The sequence below is a fragment of the Capricornis sumatraensis genome, chromosome 1 (assembly GCF_032405125.1).
Source record: "Capricornis sumatraensis isolate serow.1 chromosome 1, serow.2, whole genome shotgun sequence".
NCBI classification, from domain to species: domain Eukaryota; kingdom Metazoa; phylum Chordata; class Mammalia; order Artiodactyla; family Bovidae; genus Capricornis; species Capricornis sumatraensis.
This window is the reverse complement of record NC_091069.1, coordinates 771,607-799,312: the sequence shown is the minus strand read 5'-3', so window position 1 is coordinate 799,312 and position 27,706 is coordinate 771,607. Positions and strand designations below refer to the sequence as shown.

General features: G+C 64.1%; 1 protein-coding gene across 5 annotated transcripts; it reads left to right on the top strand.

Annotated features, from left to right (window-relative positions):
* Positions 1-1,085: 1,085 nt before the first annotated feature.
* Positions 1,086-27,020, top strand: GRIN1 (glutamate ionotropic receptor NMDA type subunit 1). Of its 5 annotated transcripts, XM_068989189.1 has the most exons (21): positions 1,086-1,343; positions 3,528-3,662; positions 6,092-6,268; positions 8,162-8,224; positions 8,921-9,021; positions 16,321-16,442; positions 16,513-16,687; positions 18,181-18,325; positions 18,509-18,592; positions 20,592-20,733; positions 20,832-20,959; positions 21,143-21,307; positions 21,382-21,500; positions 21,613-21,725; positions 21,798-21,946; positions 22,057-22,214; positions 22,642-22,803; positions 22,916-23,025; positions 23,143-23,288; positions 24,482-24,592; positions 26,952-27,020. In XM_068989189.1, exons 1-21 carry the CDS (start codon positions 1,086-1,088, stop codon positions 27,018-27,020), a joined length of 2,832 nt encoding a protein of 943 aa, XP_068845290.1. The 5 variants fall into 5 exon arrangements, with proteins under 5 accessions (XP_068845290.1, XP_068845305.1, XP_068845299.1 ...); XM_068989204.1 differs by lacking the exon at positions 24,482-24,592; XM_068989198.1 differs by lacking the exons at positions 8,162-8,224; positions 26,952-27,020 and adding an exon at positions 26,590-26,706.
* The last annotated feature ends 686 nt before the right edge of the window (positions 27,021-27,706 follow it).

Here is a 27,706-nt window from a genome sequence, read left to right as displayed (position 1 = left end):
GAGAAGTGTGGAGACAGGGTGTGCACAGCCTCTGCATCAGCAAGGCCTCCTCCTCTGGCCCTCCTCCCACCTGCTGCAGACCTGAACCCCTCTGGCATGGCCTCTCCACAGCTGGTTGGGGTTCAGACCCTCAGACTCTCCTGGAAGATGCAGCTCAACATGGGGTGGTCACTGTCATCCCTCCATTCTTCTCAGTTCTCCAGGAGGGAGCCCGAGTCACATGGCCAGACAGCCAGGGCCTCTCCCCCATTTTTGAGCCTTCTGCCTCCCGCAGGGGTGCGGCTCAGGACCTCTTCGCAGGCCTTGCTTTCCAGCCGGCAGAGTCAGGCCCCGAAATATCACTGACTGCGGGTGAGGACTCGTGCACACGCACACACACACACACACACACACACACACACTGGCGCGAACACATTCGGTCCTGTTAAAGGACACAGGCGGCCGCCTGCGCTGACACGGACTCTCCTCACCTCCTCACGCTCGACTCCCTACAGGTGCGAGACAGCCCAGGTCTCACAATCTCAGCGACCCGTCCCCACGCGCGCACACACGCGCACACGCGCGCGCGCACAGGCGTCCCCCTCTGGCGCGCGCTCTGAAAATCGCTCTCACGAACGCAGGCGCACAATCTGGCGCGGGAGGCGCCCCCGCTCCCGCTCGGCGTTGGGAAGCGGGGGCGGCAGGAGGGGCAGGCGACGCTAGCCGCGCTCGCCGCTCCGCAGTCGCCGCAGCCTCCGCAGCGTCGGGACCGGGACCAGCGAAGCCCGCGGAGGAGCTGCCGCCGCCGTGTCCTCGCGGCGCGAGGCACCCGGAGCGGCAGCGAGACCCGCTTCAGCACCGCGGACAGCGCCCCGCCGCCCGGGCCGCGCTCCAGGGACCCACGCGCTCCGGGGGCTGCCTGGCTGGCCGAAGCCTCGCGGCACGCGTCCCTCTCGCGGGTGTCGCAGAACTAAGGCTCCCGGGGAAGACGCGGCGCCCTCCGTCCGCGGGATCGGGCGCGCGCAGGACGGCCGGGGCTTCCCGCTGGGGATGCGCGGACGGCCCCGTGTTCGCGCCGCCCAGAGCCAGGGCGCTGCCCGGAGCCCATGAGCACCATGCGCCTGCTGACTCTCGCCCTGCTTTTCTCCTGCTCCTTCGCCCGCGCCGCCTGCGACCCCAAGATCGTCAACATCGGCGCGGTGCTGAGCACGCGGAAGCACGAGCAGATGTTCCGCGAGGCTGTGAATCAGGCCAACAAGCGGCATGGCTCCTGGAAGATCCAGCTCAACGCCACCTCCGTCACCCACAAGCCCAACGCCATCCAGATGGCCCTGTCTGTGTGCGAAGACCTCATCTCCAGCCAGGTGCCCGCCCCCCACTCGCCGGGCTCACGCGGTGCCGGCCCCTCCCCCTCCCCACCCTTCCCCCCATCCTCCCTGCTTCAGCCTCCTTCCTTGCCGCTGTCCCCGTTTCATTGCATCCTTCCCTCGCCCTCTCGCTCCCCTTGAGAAAGGACCCAGAGGGCTGGTCTCGCCAGCAGCTGAACACCGGGCGTCAGCTCTGTGTCAGCCCCAGGCCAATCGCCTGTAACCGGGGCTTGCCCTCACCAGGCATCCAGCTGGTGTGTGTGGGCGTGTGGCTGTCTGTTTGGTCACTGTGTATCTGGGTGGTGGCGGGCATCCCAGGCCGCCCACGAGGCGCTGGCCTGGCCGCACGCAGGACGCAGGGCTTTAAACCAGATGGGGCCCGGGGCCATCTTTATTCCTTCTTGGAGACCGCCATCCCTTCACCCTCCCCCGCCCGCATCCACAGTACTGCCTGACAGGGGAAGTGGCCCACGTGTTGAAGCAGGGTGCTCTCTACGGTGGGGATGGGGACGACCTGTGTGGGAGACACCAGGGCTCAGCGGCTGGCAGCACGCACTCCGGGGGGGAGGACACAACTGGCGATTTTGCCTGCGGAGCTGTCCGCCCCCGGCTCCGCGCCTGCTGCACCCCAATGAGACAGCCCGATCACTGCAATGCAGCCCTTTATGTAAGAGGCGGACCGACCCTGGGCCAAGTGCTGCTCACACACACTCATTCACGGACACTCATGCTCACATGTGCGCACATATTTATCCACGTTTGTGCACAGAGATGCCTAGACTTAAACTAGCACTCACTCATGCATGTTGGCATGGGGTAATCCACTGCACACTCATTAACAGAAGCCCAGCCCCACGCATCTCCATGGGCACATGCATTCCTGTGCCAGATATGTGAACACAGGCTCAAGCATGCACACACATGCACACACACACAAGCAGACATGCCGGGGCATGCTGTACACACACACACACCCAGCACACACTCGTGAGCACGGCATAGCCACACACGCACACACATGCTCGGGCACACACTGACCAGCCATCTCTGGGTGCAGATGGGGTCAGGAAGGGAGAAGGGGTAGGGCCCTTTATGGGGATCCCTCCTCCCACTTACAGTTTTGCTGCCTGTGGGCACCGTTCTCCCAGGGAGTGCCGGGAGCCGCGGCGACAGCAGTAGCTCTCACTCACTGCCATACGCTGTGGGCCAGGCGTGGGCATGGCAGCCGTCACCCCCACCGTGTGGGGCCAGCACACTCCCACCCATCTGCAGAAGCAGGGGGCCCTGGGGCTCAGACAGGAGAAGGCACAAATGAGACAGACAGGGCCTTCCAATCTGAGGGCAGCTCAGAACTACCAGGCCTTCTGCCCCATCTCCCTGCCTTGGAGGGTGAGCCGCTGGTCCAGGCGGGAAGTCCAAGCCTCCTTGAGGCTGCGGCCAGTGCCCAAGTCAGCACTGCGTCTGGTTCAAACCAGGCGGGGCTCAGCCTGCTGCTGGAAGACATCAGCGAGAGGCCTGGGCCTCTGGGTGGCTCCTTGTCCCGCTTCTCCTACTAGTTCCTAACCCTCGGTCTGTAATTGTCCCTGCAGGCCTTCTGGAGACCCCCTCCATCTCTGGAGCATTAGCCTCCGTCCACCTCTGACCCAGGATGGGGGTCAGTGGGGGCTCTGGGTGTGGGTCTCCCCAGCCCACAGCGTGGAGGCGTGTACAGCCCCAGACAAGACAGAGACTGGCCTTCGTCCTCCCATGCAGCTCAGGGCAGCCCCCCAGTGTGAGGGGCAAGAGGGGAGGCCCTGGACAGCAGGAGCGTGGGGACGGGCCTGTGGTCTCCCTGTGTGTCTTCTTAGCCCTTGGGGTCTTGTTTTTAAATTATTTTCTGTTTGGCGGTGCTGCGTCTTAGCTGTGACACTCGGAATCTTTAGTTGCAATATGTGGGATCTGGTTCCCTGACCAGGGATTGAACCCAGGCCCCCTGCGCTGGGAGTGAAGCCCCAGCCGCTGCACCACCAGGGAAGCCCAAGTCCCTGGAGCTTGCCCTCTCTCTGCCTCCAGACGAGGCGCAAGTGCCCCCCAGACACACCCCTGCCTGCCGCGCTCCGCCTCTGCTGCTGCTGGCCGGCCGGCTCTGGGGCAGGGCCTCCCACTCCCCACTCAAGCTGACTGTGTCCCCTGTGCCCGCAGGTCTACGCCATCCTAGTTAGCCACCCACCTACCCCCAACGACCACTTCACACCCACCCCCGTCTCCTACACAGCCGGCTTCTACCGCATCCCCGTCCTGGGGCTGACCACGCGCATGTCCATCTACTCAGACAAGGTAAGCCTGACCGCGGCGCCCCCGTTGGCAGACCCAGGGCAGCCAGCAGCTTCCTGCGGAGGGGGTGCAGGGCATAGGCAGAGGGGCTCAGATCACGGGCTTTGGGCTCCAGACGATATATTCAGGCACACTGACAACTCACACCAGAATACAGTCTCACAGAGACACACAGACTCACCCACATACATGCACACCGGTACACACTCATAGCACTCACACAAACTCACAGATGCGAACATATCTGTACACTCACGCCTGTGTGTGCACAGTCACACACAGTCACAAGGCCATTCGCCTGCTCTTACATACGCACACACTGATGTTCACACATGTGCTCACACCATCACCCACTCATTCATGCTTGTTTGCACTCTCACATAAAACCACCGTGTTCACTCCTGCACACTCAGGCCCATCACACACTGTGCCAGGCACACACACACTCTCACATGCACACTCACAGTAGCACACGCCCGCACACACTCAGGCACACAGCCCACTGACAGGTGACAGGTGCCAAAAGCAAGCCCCGGGGAGCAGCAGAGGCCCTTGTGGGTCACAGGAGGGACAGACGGGACAGCTTCCCGGACAGCGGAGCAGGGGCCCCTGGAAAAGGGGGTTCTCCAGGAAGAGGAGACACCTAGAGGGGCGGCGCCACCAGGGACCAGTGAGGCTGTAGTTTCCAGCCCCCCCAGAGGACGCAGCTGGAACAGGATTGAACTCGGTGCCGGGTGAGCCGAGGAGGCAGCTGGGGGGCTGGTCTGGGGGTTGCGGTCCTCAGGGCTGCCTCGTGGCCCTCGGGCTGGGGGTCTGACCGGAGCCGTCTAATCGTGGAGCAGCAGCTGGGAGAGTAGAGAGGTCCCCGAGTCAGGCTGGCAGGAAACTCACCCCCAGAGCAGTGAGGAACGTGCGCTGGCTCGCACACAGCTCTCCCGCAGCGTCTGCCCCAACTCTGGGAGGACCAGTCAGCTGGGAGGAAACGCCACCAAGAGGCCGGGAGGGTGGTCGGCCCACTCCACTTTACCCTTCAGACCTGGGGCTTCCTGCGTGCTCAGCCGCTCGGTCGTGTCTGACTCTGCAACCCCGTGGACTGAAGTCTGCCCAGCTCCTCTGTCCATGGGATCCTCCAGGCGAGAACACTGGGGTGGGCCACCTGCAGACAGACTGCGGACTCTGGCTCAGTGTCAGCAGAGAGGCAGAGGGCTGGGCTCTTGGGAACCTTCCAGCTCTCCCCATCTTCTCCAGATTCATCCTGTCCGGAGCCCTGAGCTCTAGATGACCCGCCTGAATCACAGAGGTCATCTCAGCCAGGCCTGGGGTGTCCAGGGAGGTCAGGGACGACGGCAAAGAGAGAGCAGAGTGAGAGGTCCTCTGGGACGACCCCTGTGGGAGGAGGCTCGCGGAGGCCAGGCACCCCTCTTCCTGAGGCTCTGAGAACCACAGCCGCAGCAGAGCCTCCCGAGCTGCTCAGAGGCACTTACCCCTCAGCGGTGAGTGGAGGGCTCCCTCCTGCGCCTTCCAGCCTCTGCCTTCCGCACCTCTCTGGGCGCCAGGCCCGAAAAGTGCCTCCAAGGAGGACAGCAGCCGGGCGCCCGGGGAGGCCGGGGAGGGGAGCTCTCTCCCAGGCATGATGCGGGCTGTCACGGACTCCCACCCCAGATCCAGACCATGGCCCAGCACGAGGGCACACCTAGCAGCTGGACCTTAGAGCTCCACCCTGATCCTTCCAGAGCAAACCCCTGACCGTATGTGCCCAGAAGGCAGGCCAGGACAGCCCCGGGCAGAGCCAGCACCACACCCCAGCCACAATGCCCTGCAGCCGTGCCACCTGCCGGAGGACAGGCAGAGGCAAAGGGGCATTCTTGGGCCCAGATGCCAAGGCACGGAGAGGGCGCAGACGGACCCCTGGTTCGGGGTGGTCCCCAGGAGCCCTGCTCCCTGCACAGACCCGGAGGCTCCCGCTGAGGGGGGCGGAGCCTGCTCAGCCCCTCACCCACAGGCGGCACCCTCAGAGCAGGCGGGGCCAGGGTGAGGGTTAGGGCAACAACCCCCAACGAGGCCAAGAGACAGGAGCGTAGCCCCAAGAGGGAGGCTTCCTCAGAAAGACGGTTATACGAATTCGAGACGGACCCGTGGGGGTCTCTGAGATGCTGGGCGTCAGCAAGAACTTTCTGAGCCTGAGTAGCTGAGCTGGGGTGTCTGTGGGGAGGTGGGGGAGTCACCCCAGGAAAAGTTCCACAGACCCCCCCCGCCCCGTCTCAGGCAGGGGGCTGGTGGGCAAGCCGAGCCTGCTTCTCAGATGCGATGATGCGGGGTGCGGGAAGGAGCCGGGGAAGCGAGGCCCCGGGTCCGGGGTCTGCCCGCAGCGGTTAGGAGCGGAGGCCTGGCGGGGTCTCCGGCCGCGCCCTCAGCCCTGCTGTGCCTCGCAGAGCATTCACCTGAGCTTCCTGCGCACCGTGCCGCCCTACTCCCACCAGTCCAGCGTCTGGTTCGAGATGATGCGCGTCTACAGCTGGAACCACGTCATCCTCCTGGTCAGCGACGACCACGAGGGGCGGGCGGCCCAGAAACGCCTGGAGACGCTGCTGGAGGAGCGCGAGTCCAAGGTGAGGCGCGGGCCGGGGCGCGCGCGCAGGAGCAGGAGCGGCGAGCCGCCGCCGTGTCTGTGGCCCGTGTGAACACCCTTCTCTTTCCATCGTGCGTGGTCAGCACCACTCCGTCTGGCGAGCGCCCGCCCCAGCCTGTCCTCGGCTCATTTCACTCGCTTTTGCCATTAGTCGAAATCTCCTTCGTGTCAGTCCCTGCGGGGCGAGGGCAGGACCACCTGGAGCTCCGCAAACACCCCGCCCCGCCCCGCCCCCTCCCCTCCCCCAGCCCGCTCAGGCCCCAGGCTTGGAACTCACTCGGGGCGCCACCTCGCCCCAATGCCGCCCCTGGGGCATCCCCTCAGTGCAGTGGCCCCACGTGCCGCGTCCCTTGCGCAAAGGCTCGGTCCCCTCTGCTGTGACCCCTCCCGTGTCCTCTTGCTGGCCTCACTGCGCAGCTGCCGTCCGCCTAGCCGCTGCCCACCAACCTCACAGAAGCCCTATCCAGGGGTGCCTGCCAGCCCCGCTCCCAGTCTTGGCCCTGCCCCTCTTCGGCCCCTTCTCTCCTTCCCGCCCAGGCTCTGGACCCCTCCTGGGGACCAATTAGATGCCTGGTTCTAATTGACTGTTCTTGCCCAGCTGACCCCCATCCCTGGGGCGGTGGCAAGACCACAGTGGTGTTTCTGGGGGTCCAGGTGACCCCCATCCCTCCTTGTCCACCCCCACTGCCAGAGGAAGCCCAGGGTCCCGCCTCCACCCAGCCCACAGCCGCGGGTGCTCCGCACCCGGGCTGTGCCCCTCCCGGGTTGGGTGGTGGCCAAACCAGGCAGAGAGGCCCAGGCAGAGGAAGGCCCTGGGAGGCAAGACCCAGGGATGGCGGGCGCACGCGCTGTGTGCAGAAGCGGAGTTGGCTTCAATAAGCTGAGTGCCAACCCAGGTGCCCCAAGGTGCCATAGGGCCTGAAGGGAAGAGCGGGCATCAGCTGGGGGGAAGCAGAGGGCAGACCCAGAGAGCCCTGGGGGTCCTGCTTTAGGGGACGGGCTGAACCTAGGAGGGAGGGCTGGCTCCCAGGGCTGCACCAGGCGAGTGTGTCCCCTCCCTTGGTGGCTGCACGCGTGCCCAGTGCATGCTCACACACACGCTCCCTCTCGCAGGCACGTGCAGTTGCTCCCAAGACCATCCACTCACACTCCCGCTGTCCCAGACTCAGGCCCCAGGGGCCCTCCACCCCCCCCCCCCCGGAGGTCCAGCAGGCTCACAAGTGGCGTGTGCCCATGAGCAGGGTCACCCCGAATTCACACTCAGGTGCCTGCACGCACACATGTGCTCAGACGCGCTGACCCTCATCCCGCCCCCGCCGCAGGCTCACTAGGCCGACAAGCGCACGTGGACGCCCGCAGATGCGCCTGTGTCAGGAACGCCCGCCACAGCCGCTCAGTGCCCGCGGGCGGCGGGGCATGCGCCACGCGCCAGCGAGGGCAGAACCCTGGGCCTCCCAGAGGGCAGAAGGGGTGCTGGGGGAGGGGACGCCGCCCCATGCAGGACTCCCGTGGCTGGGGGGGTGCGGCGGGGACCCCATGGCAGGTGCCTGGCAGGGTTGGGGGCAGGAGGGATCCCCAGGGGGTGGGTTTCGCTTGGACGCAGACAGGCCCTCCCTCTCTCCTGAGCTTGACTGTTTCCATGAGCGCAAGTCCACGCAGGCAGGGAGCCTCAGTGGCCCCCGCGCCCCGCACCCCTGCCCCGGCCCGGCCCCGGCCCCAGCCCCGCCCCGGCCTAGGTGTTTGCGAGCTCCAGGTACGTGCCCGTCTGCAGACGTGCCGAGGAGGTGGTGTGATTGCTTTAGCGCCGTCATTTTCAACCGTTTATAATCTTCTTCTGTGTCTGCATATTCTCTCTGTGCACATTATTCATCAGAGTAAAAAAAGGAACTATGAAAGCCTCGACCAACTGTCCTATGACCACAAGCGCGGACCCAAGGTATATATGCATGGACGTGCACGCCACCCACGACTAGGGAGCCCCGGCCGGGCGCCTCGGCCACCAGGGCTGCCGTGGGCCCGGCCGCGCCATGCCGCGGCCGAGCAGAGAGGAAGGAGAGCCAGGCCCAGAGCAGGCAGCCTAGGCAGGAGAGGCCGGTGCCGGCCGCCGGGCCCCCGCCCGCAGGCGGCCCGCAGGAGGAGCGGCTCTCTGGGGAGTGCATGTGAATCTCCGGGCCCCCGGGTTTCCTCGCGGAACCCAGGAGGGAGCCCGCCCGCCCGCCTGCAGTCCAGCCTGGGCCGCTCCCGCAGGGCCGGCGGACAGGCCCCGGAGGACCTCCCGAGGTTTTGGAAAAGGCGGCCGTCTCCGCCGTTTCGGATTGCGTTCCAAAACTCTTTCCTGTTTCCTGCCCGCTGCACGCCTCTTTCTGAGTCTCGGTCCACTTCAACTTGCATGCTCAGTGCAAAAGTGAGGCCAGGAGTGAGAGGAGGAGAGCGCGGAGTGCAGAGAGCGAGCAGGAGGAGGACGCAGGAAGGCCGGCGCAGCAGGGCAGGCAGCTGGCAGCGCAGGCGGCAGGCGGGCCGCGGCGGCCCTAGGGCGCGGCCTCGGGGATCCTAGCGGCTGCAGCTCGACTCTCGCCCCTGAGGCGCTGTGCCCCGCCCCGGCCGCCCGCTAACACTCCCGCTCGCACTGCAGGCGGAGAAGGTGCTGCAGTTCGACCCGGGGACCAAGAACGTGACGGCGCTGCTGATGGAGGCGCGGGAGCTGGAGGCCCGGGTCATCGTCCTCTCCGCCAGGTGAGGCCAGGCTGGGCCGGCCACCCGGCCACCTCGGGGCCAGGCCCAGGGTGTGCCCTGCTGATGCTGGGCTTCGCCTGCCAAACGCCCCCTTCACCGCCCCCACGCACACACAGGGCCTTGGGGATGGCAGAGGGATAAGCCCCTGCCCTTCAGAAGGCAGAGGCGGCCTGGGCGGTAGTGGCTGACCGGGGTTCTGGGAGCTGGTCGGGGAGGGGTCCCGGGGAGGGGATGAGGGGCCTGCAGAGAAGGTCCACGGCAGGGAGAGGCCGGGGCCCTGGGGTGGAGGGGTTGGAGCGGCCAGACTAGGCAGCTACGAGAAGGGAACCGGTTAGGGACCTGACCACCTGGCTGCTGCTGGAGGGGCCTGGCCCCACCGTGACCTTGGAGCTGAGCCCCAGTAAAAGCCTCCCTTTGTGCAAATGGCTCGTCCTGTGAAGGGAAGGCCAGGCCACCAGAAATAGGAGACGGAAGCGCCCTGCCCCATGGGACGTGGGGGCCTGGGGAGGCCTGCCCCACTGTCCGCCTGTCCCAGGAGCTTTGCAGGCTCCAGCAGGGGTGGGGTGCCCCGCCTCCCGTCTCCCCCGGATAGAGCCTGCTCCTTGGGCTGGAAGGCAGTTAGCAAGCACTAATCCCCCACACAGGCACACACACTCGCACTCACACACATCCACTGAACACACATCACACACATGCTATCTACACGTGTACTGTACACACACATGTGCATGCGACCTGCTTCTCTGTTCTCGTGTACACGTCTGTGCCATATACACAGGACATTCATACACACACACAGGCACAGCACCACACACCACACACACACGCACTCAGGGACACTCATACGCACACACAGGCAGATCGCCACACACCACACACACACACACTCAGGGACACTGCCACACACCACACACACACACACTCAGGGACACTCATACGCACACAGGCACACAGCCACACACACACACACACACTCACAGGACACTCATACACACACACAGGCACACCACCACACCACCCACACACGCACTCAGGGACACTCATACGCACACACAGGCAGATCGCCACACACCACACACACACACACTCAGGGACACTGCCACACACCACACACACACACACTCAGGGACACTCATACGCACACAGGCACACAGCCACACACACACACACACACTCACAGGACACTCATACACACACACAGGCACACCACCACACCACCCACACACGCACTCAGGGACACTCATACGCACACACAGGCAGATCGCCACACACCACACACACACACACTCAGGGACACTGCCACACACCACACACACACACACTCAGGGACACTCATACGCACACAGGCACACAGCCACACACACACACACACACTCACAGGACACTCATACACACACACAGGCACACCACCACACACCACACACACACACACACACACCAGCACACCGCCACACACCACACACACACGCACTCAGGGACACTCATACACACACAGGCAGATCGCCACACACCACACACACACACTCAGGGACACTCATACAAACACAGGCACACCACCACACACCACACACACACCCACTCAGGGACACTCATACACACACAGGCACACAGACACACACACACACACACACACACTCAGGGACACTCATACAAACACACAGGCAGATTGCCACACACCACACACACACACACACATCGGCACACTGCCACAAACCACACACACACACACACACACTCAGGGACACTCATACACACACAGGCAGATCGCCACACACCACACACACACACTCAGAAGATACTCATACACACGCAGGCACACCACCACACACCACACACACACACTCAGGGACACTCATACAAACACAGGCACACCACCACACACCACACACACACACTCACAGGACACTCATCTGCACACAGGCACACCACCACACACCACACACACGCACTCACAGGACACTCATATGCACACAGGCACACCACCACACACCACACACACATGCACCCAGGGACACTCATACACACACACAGTCACACCGCCACACACACATAGGCACACAGCCACACACCACACACACACACTTACAGGACACTCATATGCACACAGGCACATCGCCACACACCACACACACACACACTCAGGGACACTCATACACACACATAGGCACACAGCCACACACACACACACACGCACGCACTCAGAATATACTCATACAGACACAGGCACACCACCACACACCACACACACACACACTCAGGGACACTCATACACACACAGGCAGATCGCCACACACACACACACACACACACACACACTCAGAAGATACTCATACACACACAGGCACACCACCACACACCATACACACACACACTCAGGGACACTCATACAAACATAGGCACACCACCACACACCACACACACACACTCACAAGACACTCATAGACACACAGGCACACCACCACACACCACACACACACGCACTCAGGGACACTCATACGCACACACAGGCAGATCGCCACACACCACACACACACACACTCAGAAGATACTCATACACACACAGGCACACCACCACACACCATACACACACACACTCAGGGACACTCATACAAACATAGGCACACCACCACACACCACACACACACACTCACAGGACACTCATATGCACACAGGCACACCACCACACACCACACATACATGCACTCAGGGACACTCATACACACACAGACACACAGCCACACACACACACACACACTCAGGGACACTCATACAAACACACTGGCAGATCGCCACACACCACACACACACACACTCAGGGACACTCATACACACACAGGCAGATCGCCACACACCACACACACACACACACTCAGGGACACTCATACGCACACACAGGCAGATCGCCACACACCACACACACACACACACACACCGGCACACTGCCACACACCACACACACACACACTCAGGGACACTCATACACACACAGGCAGATCGCCACACACCACACACACACACTCAGAAGATACTCATACACACACAGGCACACCACCACACACCACACACACACACACTCAGAGACACTCATATGCACACAGACACACCACCACACACCACACACACGCACTCACAGGACACTCATATGCACACAGGCACACCACCACACACCACACACCACACACACATGCACTCAGGGACACTCATACACACACACAGTCACACCACCACACACACATAGGCACACAGCCACACACCACACACACACTTACAGGACACTCATATGCACACAGGCACATTGCCACACACCACACAGACACACACTCAGGGACACTCATACACACACATAGGCACACAGCCACACACACACACACACGCACTCAGAAGATACTCATACAGACACAGGCATACGACCGCACACCCCACACACACACACTCAGGGACACTCATATACACACAGGCAGATCACCACACACCACACACACACACTCAGGGACACTCATACAAACACAGGCACAGCACCACACACCACACACACACACTCAGGGACACTCATACAAACACAGGCACACCACCACACACCACACACACACACTCACAGGACACTCATATGCACACAGGCACACCACCACACACCACACACATACACTCACAGGACACTCATATGCACACAGGCACACCACCACACACCACACACACATGCACTCAGGGACACTCATACACACACACAGTCACACCGCCACACACACATAGGCATACAGCCACACACCACACACACACACTCACTGGACACTCATATGCACACAGGCACATCGCCACACACCACACACACACACACTCAGGGACACTCATACACACACATAGGCACACAGCCATACACACACACACACGCACTCAGAAGATACTCATACAGACACAGGCATACGACCACACACCCCACACACACACACTCAGGGACACTCATACAAACACACAGGCACACAGCCACACACACACACTCACACTCACAGGACACTCATGCACACAGGCACACCACCACACACCACACGCACACCACCACACACCACACACACACCCACTCAGGGACACTCATACACACACACAGTCACACTGCCACACACACATAGGCACACAGCCACACACACACACACACATGCACTCAGGGACACTCATACAAACACACAGGCACACCACCACACACCACACACACACACACACTCAGGGTTACTCATACGCACACACAGGCAGATCGCCACACCACACACACACACACTCAGAAGATACTCATACACACACAGGCACACCACCACACACCACACACACACCCACTCAGGGACACTCATACAAACACAGGCACAACACCACACACACACACACACACGCACTCAGGGACACTCATACACACACATAGGCACACAGTCACACACACACACACGCACTCAGGGACACTCATACACACACACAGGCACACAGCCACACACCACACACACACACACTCAGGGACACTCATACACACACACAGGCAGATCGCCACACACCACACACACACACACTCAGAAGATACTCATACACACACAGGCACACCACCACACACCACACACACACACACTCAGGGACACTCATATGCACACAGGCACATCGCCACACACCACACACACACACACTCAGGGACACTCATATGCACACAGGCACATTGCCACACACCACACACACACACTCAGGGACACTCATATGCACACAGGCACATCACCACACACCACACACACACACTCAGGGACACTCATACACACACACAGGCACACAGCCACACACCACACACACTCACAAGGCACTCATACACACACAGTCACACCACTACACACACACACACACACACGCACTCACATGACACTCATACGCACACACAGGCACACAGCCACACACACACACTCGCCCCTCATACATACACACAGGCACACAGCCACACACATACACTCGCCAGACACTCGTACACACACAGTCACACCGCCACACACACACACACACACACACATGCACTCACAGGACACTCATGCACATACAGGCACACCGCCACACACCACACACACACACACATGCACTCACAGGACACTCATCCACATACAGGCACACCGCCACACACCACACACACACACACTCAGGGACACTCATACACACACACAGGCACACAGCCACACACACACACACGCACTCACAGGACACTCATACACACACAGGCATATCGCCACACACCACACACACACGCACTCACAGGACGCTCATACACACACAGGCACACTGCCACACACCACACACACACACACTCAGGGACACTCATACACACACAGGCACACCGCCACACACCACACACACACGCACTTACAAACATGTGCTCACCTAGACACAAGAGCAGACACACCACACCGGCACACGGCCCACACCAGCACACACGTGCTCACAAACATAGACTTGTGTGCCACACACTACCCAGGGCACAGGCCCCACACACGCACATACACGGCCTGTGGAGGCACAGCGTTCACTGACCACACGCCCACCTCTTGAATCCACTCGTGGCCTCTGGATTTCAAGCGGGAAGGAACCCCTGCCCTCACACACAGGCCCTCAGAGCAGAGAGGCCAGAGTCCCACTGCAGGGGACCAGCTGGCCTGGCACGGTCCGCCCCTGGAGCCCAGGGATGCCAGCAGGCCCCTGGGAAGGCCGCTGCCGCCCTAGCTCACCCTGTCCCCAACCCGACCCCCCCGGCTCCTCCTCACGAAGCCTGTTGAGAGCATTTTGCAGAGCGACTTCATTAAGCCAGTCTTAACTTTTGAGCAGTTTTCTATTGAGCATGTCAGAATCTCTAATTTGTTTCCAAAACGTTTTTTTAAAGTAATCCTCCTGAAATCATCTTTACGGGATCAGTTATTTCCATAAAACAGTTTGATGTCGATCAGGCTTTTGTCTGCAACTGCTTTACTGAAGGTATTGATTTACACAGACACAAGCATAGGTGTGTGCTCACCACCAGTCCAACCTCACAGACCTGGATGGTGTCAAGCAGACAGGCCCCTCCACCAGGCTTTGGGGGAGCCGCGCCCCGACATGCACGCGCAGGTGCCGCCAGCCGTCTTGGCTGGGTGCAGCCTGAAGCACCTCTATTTGGGGTTGCGTTCTTGTTTAAAGCAAACACTGAACGTTTGCATTTTTCCCTGAGAAAACTGGGGGCTGACTCCTAGGGTCCCTAGGGCTGCCTGGGTTTCCCACATCAGCCGTTGTGAAAATAACACCCCCCCCAGACCACCTCCCAAACTGCATTGTCTCCCGCTGCCCATGCATTAGAGAAGCAAAGTGTCCATCATGTCTGGGGTCAAGTTCCACCCTGCAGGGAGAGGAGGTTGGGAGTGCCATCAGGCCCAGGGTGCTTGTCCTGACCAGGGGGATCCCATCTCTAGGGGGCGGGGTGCACAGAGGCTCAGCTGTGCGGGAACACAGGAGCTCAGGGCAACGTGTGCCTGCAAGGTGAGGCCTGGGCTCTGTCCTGCCAGGGGCTCTGCCCTGGGTGGTAGGGAGAGCACCCAGGGCTGGGCACCCAGAGATGCTTGTTCAGACTCCAAAAGGGAGAGCAGGTGCCCTCAGCGCCCCAGTGGCTTCTGCTGCGATGCTTAGGGCAGCGCCCTGGCATTTGGTCCCAGCAGCATCCAGAAAGATCCCAGCCTCTCAGTTCACACGCTCAGGCATGGAACCAGAGGGGTGTGGCTTGCCCAGGAAGCTGCAGGAGCATGGGCTCAGGGGTGGATTATCAGACACGGACCCAACCCTCCACTTCCCACCGTGCGCCTCGGCTGCTCAGTCCCTGTCCTGCCAGGGATCCTGTTCTGCCTGCCTCACAGCGAGGCTGTGAGAATTAAATAGAAAGGTGCATGGAAGGCATTCAGAATAGTGTCTGGTACGGGTGAGCAAGTTACCCGTCAATAATGGGCCATCACCGCCTGTGTCATGCTAACCCTGTCCACAAGAGCAGGGGGCCAGCAAGAGGCCTCTGGCAAGCTCTGGGGGTCTGGGCCCCACCCCATCACTTCGGGGCTAGTCTCCGGGCCCACGTGCAGTGCCGGCTGGGGGAGGGGCCGGGGTGGGGGCTGCCCCCCGTCGCTGCAGTGCCCCCAGGGCTCCCTGCAGACCAGGGGCGGCGGAAGAGGCAGGGGGAGGCCACGCTGTGGAGGGGGACCTGGGAGTCGAGCAGCCGCCGCCGGCCGCGGGTGGGGAGAGCTGGAGTCCTGGCCGTCACCCCGCTCTGCCCCACAGCGAGGACGACGCTGCCACGGTGTACCGCGCAGCCGCGATGCTGAACATGACGGGCTCGGGGTACGTGTGGCTGGTGGGGGAGCGCGAGATCTCGGGGAACGCCCTGCGCTACGCCCCGGACGGTGAGTGCTGGGCTCCGGGGTCCCGGTGGGCAGGCGTCCCCCGCGGGCTCTAAGCCAGCCCTTGCCCCAGGCATCATCGGGCTGCAGCTCATCAACGGCAAGAACGAGTCGGCGCACATCAGCGACGCCGTGGGCGTGGTGGCCCAGGCCGTGCACGAGCTGCTCGAGAAGGAGAACATCACCGACCCGCCCCGGGGCTGCGTGGGCAACACCAACATCTGGAAGACCGGGCCGCTCTTCAAGAGGTGGGCGGGCCAGTGGGCGGGGCCGCCCCTCAGGGTGGGCGGGGACGTTCTCCGAGGTGGGCGGGACCGCTCCGTCTGAGGGGTGGGACGGCTGTTCCAGAGTGGGCAGGGCCGTTCTCTGTGGTGGGCGGGGCTGTTCTTCAAGAGGTGGGTGGGGCCACTTTCCGGGGTGGGCGTGTCTGATCCGTCTGAGGCGGGAGGGGCCACTCTTCCAGGGTGGGCGGGGTCGCCCTGAGGTGGGCGGGGCCCCTCCGTCTGAGGGGGTGGGGCCGCCCGTCCAGGGTGGGCGGGCCACCGTTCCGGAGCCCGAAAGAGTCGCTCCAGCCCAGCGTGCTGCGCCTACAGACACAGTCTCCTTCCCCACTCCTCTCTGCCCCCAACCTTGACTCCATCCTCACCTCCATCCCCGCTGTGATAACCATCTGGTCCATTTCCAACACTGACACCATCGCCTCCAATGTCACAGAAGCATGGCTGCCTCCATTGCCCCTGTCCCCACCTTTAAACACTGAAGCCAACGTGAGACCCCACCCCAGTCCCCAGGATGACTAACAGCCCTGGGGAGGAGGATCCTGCCTCGGGCGGGCACTGGGAACTTCCTCAGGCCTAGGAGGTCAGACAAAAGATTTTGGGGATGGCACCCAACCCTGCTTCCCTGGTGACTCAGGTGGTAAAGAATCCGTCGGCAATGCGGGAGACCTGGGTTCGATCCCTGGGTTGGGAAGATCCCCTGCAGCAGGGCATGGCAACCCACTCCAGTATTCTTGCCTGGAGAATCCCCATGGACAGAGGAGTCTGGAGGGCTACAGTCCCTGGGGTCATAAAGAGTTGGACAGGACTGAGTGACTAAGTACATCCGAGTCTGCCGAGAGCCAAGGTTGGCAAGAGACACAGTGGGTGGCCGCAGCAGGGCAGGAGTTAACACAGAGAACCCTGGACACCGTGCCACTAGTGTGGGGAGGCCCAGTCGGTCACCAGCACCCACCCCCAAGTAGCAGGCGCAGAGTCCTGGTCCGCGGTGCCCACAGCAGGAGCACACACAGCTGCAGACATGCAGCATCTGTGCACACAGGCACACACGTGTGCATGTAGATTCGGAGAGGCTCACGGAACATCACACCTGTGCCACAGCTACACGCACAGGGCTGCACCCCATACGAAGACCTGCTGTGTGACACATATATGGCCCAGTGGACACGCCACACACACACACACACACACGTGTGCACACGCAGGAAGATGAGACCTCCACCCAGCCTCCTCCACTCACTGGTGAGCGGGCCACCGCGTCCTCCCTGGGCTTCTGCCACCTCACCTGTAAGCCGTCAGAATCAAACGTCCCAGCCCACAGGAAGCCCTCAAAACAGGGTCCAGAGCCGAGGAGCCGCTTGGCTGGCGTGGCTGTGCCTTCCGTCTGGGCTCGCCCTCCAGGCGGCTCTCAGTGAGAGCAGGGAGCGCCTCCCTGACCGGCCCAACCACACCGCCCTCTCCAGGGTGCTGATGTCTTCCAAGTACGCAGACGGGGTGACCGGCCGCGTGGAGTTCAACGAGGACGGGGACCGGAGGTTCGCCAACTACAGCATCATGAACCTCCAGAACCGCAAGCTGGTCCAAGTGGGCGTCTACAACGGCACGCACGTGCGTGGGGTCACGGGGGGCGCGGGGGGCGTCTACAACGGCACGCACGTGCGTGGGGGCGCGGGGGGCGTCTACAACGGCACGCACGTAGGTGGGGGGCACGAGGGGGTGGGGGCTGGGGCCCTAGGGCCCTGGGGCCGAGACCCCCGCGAGGCCGCCTCCATCTCATACTCCCACCCCTAGGTCATTCCCAATGACAGGAAGATCATCTGGCCGGGCGGAGAGACCGAGAAGCCACGCGGCTATCAGATGTCCACCAGGCTGAAGGTGGGGCCCCGCCTCCCTGCCCCGGTCTCCGTGCACCATGGCCTCCATCCCGTGCCGAGGGTGCAGAGGGGACAGTGAGGGCCCTGGAAGTGACTAAAGGTCCTGGGACCAGCCCAGCACCCACTGCACACACCTGGCGCGGCGGAGGCGCAGGGAGAGGGAGTGGGTGCAGGAGAGGAAGCCCAGCCTCCCGGCCCCTCCTGACCCCATCCCGCTTAAGCCTGGGGCAGCCATGTGGACCAGGGCTCCCCTGGGGACGAGGGACAGACCGGTGGTCTTTCTGTGGACTTCAGTACTCTGAGTGCTGAGCCCCCGTCCTGGAGATGATGCCCCCACACTCTTCGGCACACCTCCAGGTGGTCTCAGCCCACCGCCCACCCTTGGCCTTCCTGGCCTCCTGCTGGGACTGGCTCAGACTGCCCTTCTGAGCCGGGTCTCCCTGCGCTGGCCAGCCCCTCTGTGACTCACTGGGCCTCTGGGAGCCCCTCCCCTGGGACCTCATCTCTCACAGCTTCTCTTCCACGTCCCGACTCTGCTACGCTCCTTCAGGCTCATCCCAGGATGCCTCCCAAGAGTCCCTCCCAGACTGACCCACACCAGCACCAGGCTGGTGCCCGAGCTCACGAAAGGCAAGGAGCCTCACACCGCACTTCTTGTGGTGCCCCCAGGTCCTCTCGTGACCTCCTCTGCTTTCTGAGCTACCCCACCCCATGGTCTCTCACTGGGCCTCTTTGTCTGCACCTGCCCGCAGGGCACCCACCCTCTCTATGGGCAGAAGGGATTTCCCCAAGCCAACACGCAGGAAAGACGCCTGGTGTTGAAAAGTCTGAGTGTAAAACAGACAGAACAGATGGCCAAGACGGTCCCCTACAGGCTACGAGAGCCGGAAGGCCTCTTAGAACTTTTTGTGTGTCGCTTATTTTTTTGACATGAAACTGTTTATTTTCAACTTAGTTCTCATTGGAGGATAGTTGATTTAGTGTTTGGTTCTTCTGTACAGCAAAGTGACTCAATCATGCACACACATACATCCACTCTGTTTAGGTTCTTCCCCCACACGGGTCACTGAGCGCAGTTCGCTGAGCTATGCAGTACATCTCCATTTTACGTGCGGTGGTGCATGTGCATGTCAATTCCAACCTCCCGGTTTAGCCCTCCTCTGTCTCACTGATTTCTTTTAAAAGCATGAGCATATTACTTGTATAATAGAAATGGTGATGAAAGTTTTAAAGGCAAATAAGCCCCTTCAGGGGCTCCCAGTCCCCTGCCCTTGGGGGAGCTGGTCACCCTGCAGGAGAAGGGGCCTCTCTCACCAACCCCATTCACCTCGTAGACTCAACCCCAGCACCATGTCCCCCGGGACCCCTGATCCTGTGCAGTGACTGGCTCAGCTCCTCTGCCTGCGTCTATCCTGCCTACTCTCAGCCTTCAGGGCTCTGAAGGACAGAGAGGAGAGAGTGCCCAGCGTGAGCCCCAAGGAGCCCCTGGATTGAAGAGGCTACGGCAGAGAGGGCAGTGATCAGACAATGACCCCCTGCGGGTGGAGGCTGAGGCCAGGAGAAGCTGGAAGAGCCAACAAGGGCAGTCCCTGCATGTCCCTAGTCCTGGGCAGGCTCTGAGTGGACATGCCCCTGTCTTCATGGCAGGGGTGGGGGCAGGGGGTAGGCTCTGGGCTGGGACAGGGAGGTCCTCAGCCTCAAGAAGTCAGAGAGGGGGCTCAGGGCAGACTGGACATCTGGCAGGCTCCACTGACCAAGGGACTGTTCCGTAGGCCAGGACCTGAAGGAAAAATGGCCAAGAGAAGGCACGGTGTTCCAGGAGGCCAGTTGCCCTCTGTGCACTGGGCGAAGCCTTGGGGTCTGGCGCCCCTCCTGGGGGCAGCAGGCAATGTCAGGGATCTGGGGAGGGGGGCTCCAGGGAAGTCTGGGTGCTGAGAAGAGGGCAGCGCCCAGGACAGCCCAGGGCTGGTGGTCCAGGCCTTATGTCCGCTCGTCCCCAGATCGTGACGATCCACCAGGAGCCCTTTGTGTATGTCAAGCCTACGCTGAGCGACGGCACGTGCAAGGAGGAGTTCACCGTCAACGGGGACCCGGTCAAGAAGGTGATCTGCACCGGGCCCAATGACACGTCGCCGGGCAGCCGTGAGTGCGGGGCGGGGGCCAGGGGCACTGGCCTCGGGCGGGCAGGGACCACGTGCCGGCGAGCCCCTCGCTGACTGCACCGCGCCCCCGTTCGCCAGCGCGCCACACTGTGCCTCAGTGCTGCTACGGCTTCTGCATCGATCTGCTCATCAAGCTGGCGCGGACCATGAACTTCACTTATGAGGTTCACCTGGTGGCCGACGGCAAGTTCGGCACGCAGGAGCGGGTAGGAGTGGTCCCTAGGAGCCGGCGCAGGACCAGGGCCTGCTCCCTGGAGGGTCTTCGGCGGGCGGGGCCTGAGCCTGGGAGGAGTCTGGAGTGGGTGACCCATGAGATGGGTCGGGGCGGGAGCCTGTCTGGGGAGTGGGGTCCGCGGTGTCCGCGTCCCCACCGGCGGGTCGCCCCACAGGTGAACAACAGCAATAAAAAGGAGTGGAACGGGATGATGGGCGAGCTGCTCAGCGGGCAGGCGGACATGATCGTGGCCCCGCTGACCATCAACAACGAGCGCGCGCAGTACATCGAGTTCTCAAAGCCCTTCAAGTACCAGGGCCTGACCATTCTGGTCAAGAAGGTGCGCGAAGGCCAGGCGGGGCGGGGCGGCGTCCCGGCGGGGCGGGGCGGCCCTGACGGCCTGTGGCCCCGCAGGAGATCCCCCGGAGCACGCTGGACTCGTTCATGCAGCCCTTCCAGAGCACGCTGTGGCTGCTGGTGGGGCTGTCTGTGCACGTGGTGGCCGTGATGCTGTACCTGCTGGACCGCTTCAGGTGAGCGCGGCCCGGGGACCAGACTCCTTTACCCGCGGGCGGGCGGAGCGGGCGAGGGCCGGGGCAGGCTGCCCCTCCCGCCCTCTCCCGCCCGCCCTTTGCGCCCCCGCAGTCCCTTCGGCCGGTTCAAAGTGAACAGCGAGGAGGAGGAGGAGGATGCGCTGACCCTGTCTTCGGCTATGTGGTTCTCCTGGGGCGTCCTGCTCAACTCAGGCATCGGGGAAGGTGAGGCGACGCCAGGCCAGGGCCCCATCCCGCCCCGCCGCCCGCCCCGAGCTGACGGTCCTCTGCCCGCAGGCGCCCCCAGAAGCTTCTCGGCGCGCATCCTGGGCATGGTGTGGGCGGGGTTCGCCATGATCATTGTGGCATCCTACACCGCCAACCTGGCAGCCTTCCTGGTGCTGGACCGGCCGGAAGAGCGCATCACCGGCATCAACGACCCGCGAGTGAGGCCGGGCCCGGCTGGGGGCTGGGGAGGGAGGCGCTCAGGCCCTCCGCTGCGTGGGGTGGGGCGCGGCCGGGGAGCAGCCACGAGCCTGGCTCTCTGACCCCGCAGCTGCGGAATCCCTCGGACAAGTTCATCTACGCGACGGTGAAGCAGAGCTCGGTGGACATCTACTTCCGGCGGCAGGTGGAGCTGAGCACCATGTACCGCCATATGGAGAAACACAACTACGAGAGCGCCGCGGAGGCCATCCAGGCCGTGCGCGACAAGTGAGGGCGGGGCGGGGCCAGCGAGGGGCGGGGCGGGGCCAGCGAGGGGCGGGGCGGGGCCACCCAGGCCGTGCGCGACAAGTGAGGGCGGGGCGGGGCCAGCGAGGGGCGGGGCCATCCAGGCCGTGCGCGGCAAGTGAGGGCGGGGCGCGGCAAGTGAGGGCGGGGCGGGGCCAGTGAGGGGCGGGGCGGGAGAGGGGCGGGGCCATCCAGGTCGCGCTCGACGAGTGAGGGCGGGGCGGGGGGGGCGGGGCGGGGAGGGAGGGCTGGACCGGCTGGGGGCGTCCACATCCACACCCAGTGTCCCGGCCTTGTGGGAACCACGGGGAGGGGACAGACGGTGGGTCCCCAGCTGGCAGGAGGAAGGCTCGCGGGGAGCCAGGGCCACGTGGAAGCGTGACCCCCGTGACCCCGCCCCTGCCCGCAGCAAGCTGCACGCCTTCATCTGGGACTCGGCGGTGCTGGAGTTCGAGGCCTCGCAGAAGTGCGACCTGGTGACCACAGGCGAGCTCTTCTTCCGCTCGGGCTTTGGCATCGGCATGCGCAAGGACAGCCCCTGGAAGCAGAACGTCTCCCTGTCCATCCTCAAGTGAGCTGGCCTCACCCGCCCCCTCTCCGCCCTGCCCCGCTCTGCCCCTCGAGCCCCTCCCGATGCCCACCCCGCCCTGTCCCGCCCGGGCTCACACGCCCCGTCCATCCAGGTCCCACGAGAACGGCTTCATGGAAGACCTGGACAAGACGTGGGTTCGGTACCAGGAGTGCGATTCGCGCAGCAACGCCCCTGCTACCCTCACCTTCGAGAATATGGCAGGTGGGCCCCCTCCCCCCTCCCACCCACCCCCGTCAAGGCCCCTGCTGAGCCTGGATGGACGCCCCAGGGGGCCGCAGCGGGAGCACCCACAGCTGAGGCACTGGGTGTCCCCCCCAGGGGTCTTCATGCTGGTGGCTGGGGGCATCGTGGCCGGGATCTTCCTGATCTTCATCGAGATCGCCTATAAACGGCACAAGGACGCCCGGCGGAAGCAGATGCAGCTGGCGTTTGCGGCAGTGAACGTGTGGAGAAAGAACCTGCAGGTAGGGCAGGCCGCCCTCCGAGGCCTGGTGCCCACGGCCCGGCCCGGCCCGGCCCTCCTCCATCCCCGCAGGCGGAAGCGCTGGCTCTGGCTCCCAGGAGCCCAAGTGGCGAGGACTGGAGCTGGGAGCCACAGCCGAGGCCGCAGTGCTGGGGGCCGCCTGTGGGTGGCCGCCTCTGCGAAGCCGGGCTCCGAGCGTCCACCTGGCCCCTCTGTCTCCAGAGTCGCCCACCGAGGCCCATTCCGTAGGAAGGCAGACTGAGGCAGGGTAAGACAGGGACCCAGCTGGGTGTAGTGTGTGAGTCCAAGGCGCAGTCCGCCATCCCTCGCCGCCCCACGCCCCTCCAAGGACCCGGTTCCCTGCCACCCTGCTGTGCTCCATGTAACTGCAGTCTGAGCTGGTCAGCCGGTCCTGCTGGGCACCCCAGGCTGCACCCGTGGGGCTTTGCCGGCAGCAGGGGACGGGCTGCCCACAGCCCACCTGGGCCGGGCTCGTGCCCCACGGGCAGCCCCAGGCTGCCCCAGCTCTTCTCTTCCTCTGGGTGCCTCCCTAGAGCCTGTGTCCTGGGAGGAAGCTGGTGTTGCCGAGAGGGAGGGCCGGGGCCGGGGTCGCCGGTGTCCCCACACCTCTCATCTGCCCACCCTTGCTCTTGGGACCTGGCCACTGCTCCCAGTGGCGGGCGCAAGGCCCACCTGGCCATCAGACCTGAGGCCAGGGTCCCCGGAGCCGCCTCTGTCTCTATCTCACTCCAATCCATCTCGCCACCTGCTTTTAGTTCCCTCAGCCCCTTCCTAAATCTCGGTGCGCTTCCTCTGAGGTCAGAGTGGCTGGTGGGGCCTGTGGGGGTGACTCACCCAGTGTTCAGGGGGTTCCTCTTCCTTGGGGCACCGTACACCAAGGGCACCTTGGAGCCAGGGAACCAGGCAGACCTTCCTGGAAGACAGCCAGCTGAGGACCCCACCCCGCCTCCCCGAACCCAGTCCCAGCACAAGGAAGGTCAGACCGGAGACCCCGGCAGCAGCAGAGGCCTCCTGCGAGCGTGGGGCCGGTGGCTGGTCCGTCCAGGACAGGGAGGCAGGCAGGAGCGAGGGCCCGCGCGGCCAGCCAGGCTGGGCAGCAGCCCCCAGGAGCAGGCGAGGGCAGGTGTGGCCGCCGCCCTCGGCCATCTAATCACTTGTGCGTGTTCATTTTAGGATAGAAAGAGTGGTAGAGCAGAGCCCGACCCTAAAAAGAAAGCCACACTTAGGGCTATCACCTCCACCCTGGCCTCCAGCTTCAAGAGACGTAGGTCCTCCAAAGACACGGTAAGGGGAAGAGCGCCCAGTCCCACGTGTCCGACTCTCCCCTCGCCCCCGTGTCTGTGTCCCGTGCGTCAGGCCCGCCCTCGCCATCCCACCATCCGCCTCCGCCCGCGCGGCCCTTCTGCGCTCACCGCTGCCCGCCCGGCACACTAGGGCCTCTCTCGGACTCTGGGCCCCTCTCTCGGCCCTCGCCCGCGGGCCCGCCCGCCCGCCCGCCGGGTTGTCTTCCCCGTGTGTCTCTGCGTCAGTCTGCCCTCCGTGCCATGACGCCACGCGCCATCTTAAAGCCGTGTCATGTTGTTGGTCAGCCGGCCAGCCTCCCCACTCAGGGCTGTGCCCGCAGCCCCGGGCGCACAGGGCCACCCCGTCCCGGGCTCCTCAGCCGTCAGGAGGCCACACCACCTCCCTGTCGCGCCCGTCCCTCCAGCTTCTCCCAGGGAGAGGCCCACTGCCCTCGCTCCCTCCCTGCGACGTCCGTGGAGGGGAGCCTGTGACGTCCCACCGTCCATCTGTCTGGCTGCCAGCCCTGCCACCCAGACGCCTGTCTCTCGTGCCTCACCAGAGCCATGCCTGTCGCATCCCCTCCGTGTGGTCTCTGTGTGGGCCGGGGCTGGGGGGCCGGGCCCGGCTCCATCTGGGTGGACGGCTGGGGCCTGGAGTTGGCACAGGCCCCTGGCCACAGGGGCCGTCAGATGGGGAATGGGTGGGGCCAGAGGCGGCGGCTCCCACCCCAGGCCGAGCAGGGGCCCTGCGGGAGGCGTGCTGGCAGCACCTGGGGGTCTGAGAACGGGGCGGGGGGCTGGCCCCAAAAGCTGTGGCTGGCAAGCCTTGGGCACCGAGGCTCAGGGAGGGGAGACCCCCATGGAGGGGAGCAGTGCTTCAGCACCTGACCCCCAGCCCCTTCAGAGCCTGAGCCAAGGGTTCCCCGCCTTCCCGCTTGGGCAGCCTGTCTCTGTCCCGGGTGTGTGTGCTTGAACCCCAGGCCTCCAAGACTGGCCTAGCCCTGCTGGGAGCGTCCCCAGGCGAGGAGGGCCCGCCCAGGGCCAGCACAGCCCTTAGCCCATCAGCTTCCCTGCGGTTCAGGGGCAGCTTGTCATCCCGTCCACAAGGAGCCCCCAGTTCACAGGCAGCATCACCCCAGTCTTACGATCCAGGTGGAAGCAGGATTTGTAGCCCCTGCCCACAGCGCAAGGGAAGAGGGGCAGACGCAGGACAGACAGGGCGCAGCGCAGAGCCATCCAAGTCCGGGGTGAGGCCACCACCTGCCCCAAAGGGGCCCTCGAGGCCTGGCTACTCCACTGCTAGGGCTCAGCACAGGCAGAGTGGCTGGACAGGGGCGGCCCGAGGGGCAGAGCACAGGCCTGGAGCCCTGCAGCTCGGGAACTGGGTGGGGCCTGAGCTAGGGGCCCCGCCGGGGGCTGGGAGGGCCAGCAAGGACCAGGGGTGGGGCAGCCGGGGAGGGGGCGCCCAGCAGCCAGAGCTCTGGGGCCAGGCAGGCGAAAGGAGGGGCAGGAGAGCTACACAGGCGGTGGGCCGCTTTCCGAGGGCAGCAGAATCCCACCCCCGTCCCGGCCCAGAGCCCGCTCACCAGCCCCTTAGCTGGCCTGGGCGCAGCTCAGAGACCCTCAGGGTGCCTGTCCCGGGACACGCTCCCAGCAGACTCCTTGCCCGAGCCTCCCCGGGGACCACCCTCCAGGCCAGCTCTGGTGCCACGTGGCATCTGGGGCTGGCCGGCCCTGCAGGGGTGACTGGGGACACTGCCAGCTGGGGGCTGGGCGGGGGAGGGCAGCCCAGCCCCCCCACCGTTTCCAGCTGGGCACCTGCTCGGAGGGAGGCCTGGGTGGGGGGCTCTGTCGGGAGGGGTGGGGTCAGTGCGGCCGCTGAGATGCGCTGCCCCTGTCCCGGGGCTGGTCTGGGCCAGGGCGGCACTGGGCGCTCAGGGCTGGGTCCCTGGTGGCCGGCGGGGCCAGCGGGTATTGATTGTTGGTTCTTATTTATAGAGCACCGGGGGTGGACGCGGCGCTTTGCAAAACCAAAAAGACACAGTGCTGCCGCGACGCGCTGTTGAGAGGGAGGAGGGCCAGCTGCAGATGTGTGCCCGGCATAGGGACAGCTGAGACGCCCTGCCCGCCCTCCTCTGCCCCCTCCCCCGCAGACAGACAGACAGACGGACGGGACAGCGGCCCGGCCCACGCAGAGTCCCGGAGCACGACGGGGGCGGGGGAGGAGCGCCCCCCAGCCTCGCCCAGGCCGCGCCCGCCTGCCCGCCGGTCGGCCGGCCGGCCGGCCCACCCGTCCCGGCCCCGCGCGTGCCCCTGACGGCCGGGCTAACGGGCGCCTTGTCTGTATTTCTATTTTGCAGCAGTACCATCCCACTGATATCACGGGCCCGCTCAACCTCTCAGATCCCTCGGTCAGCACCGTGGTGTGAGGCGCCTGGAGGCGCCCACCCGCCCCGTTAGCCCGGCCAAGGACACTGAGGGGTCGTGCTGCTCGGGAAGGCCTGAGGGAAGCCCGCCTGCCAGAGACTGCCCACCCCGGGCCTCCCGTCCATCCGTCCGCCCTGCTGCTGGTGGGCAGCCCCTGCTGGACTGAGGCTCGGACGAGAGCCGCTGAGGACGGGCCAGAGCTGAGCTGGCTGGGCAGGGCCTCAGGGCGCTCCGGCAGAGGCAGGGCCCTGGGGTCTCTGAGCGGCAGGGGGAGCAGTTGACTCGGCCCGGCAGAGGGGCTTGGCGCAGAGACTGGAGCCCCATCCTTCCCGGCCACTCCCAGAGCTACGGTGGGCCTTAGCCCGGGCTGGCGGGGCCACCCCTCCCGCGCCCTCGCACCGCACGGCCTCCACCCCACCTCCCCCTTCCTGCCTGTACCCCTTCTCCGCTTCACCCCGTCCTCTGAGCTGGCCCTGCCCTTCCTGGACTGCAGACCCTGAGCTCCACCCGCTGGCAGCGCCTCCCCGGGGCGCGCTCGGGCCCCCCACTGCTTCCCCCCAGTCTCCGGACCCTGCGAGGGCGGAGCCTTCCCTTTGCCTCCTCCGCCCGCCGCCCAGGGTGGGCTTCGCAGACGCGGGCTCGGGACTAGCCTCAGCCCCGCCGCGTGCAGGCCCGGCCCTTCCGCGTC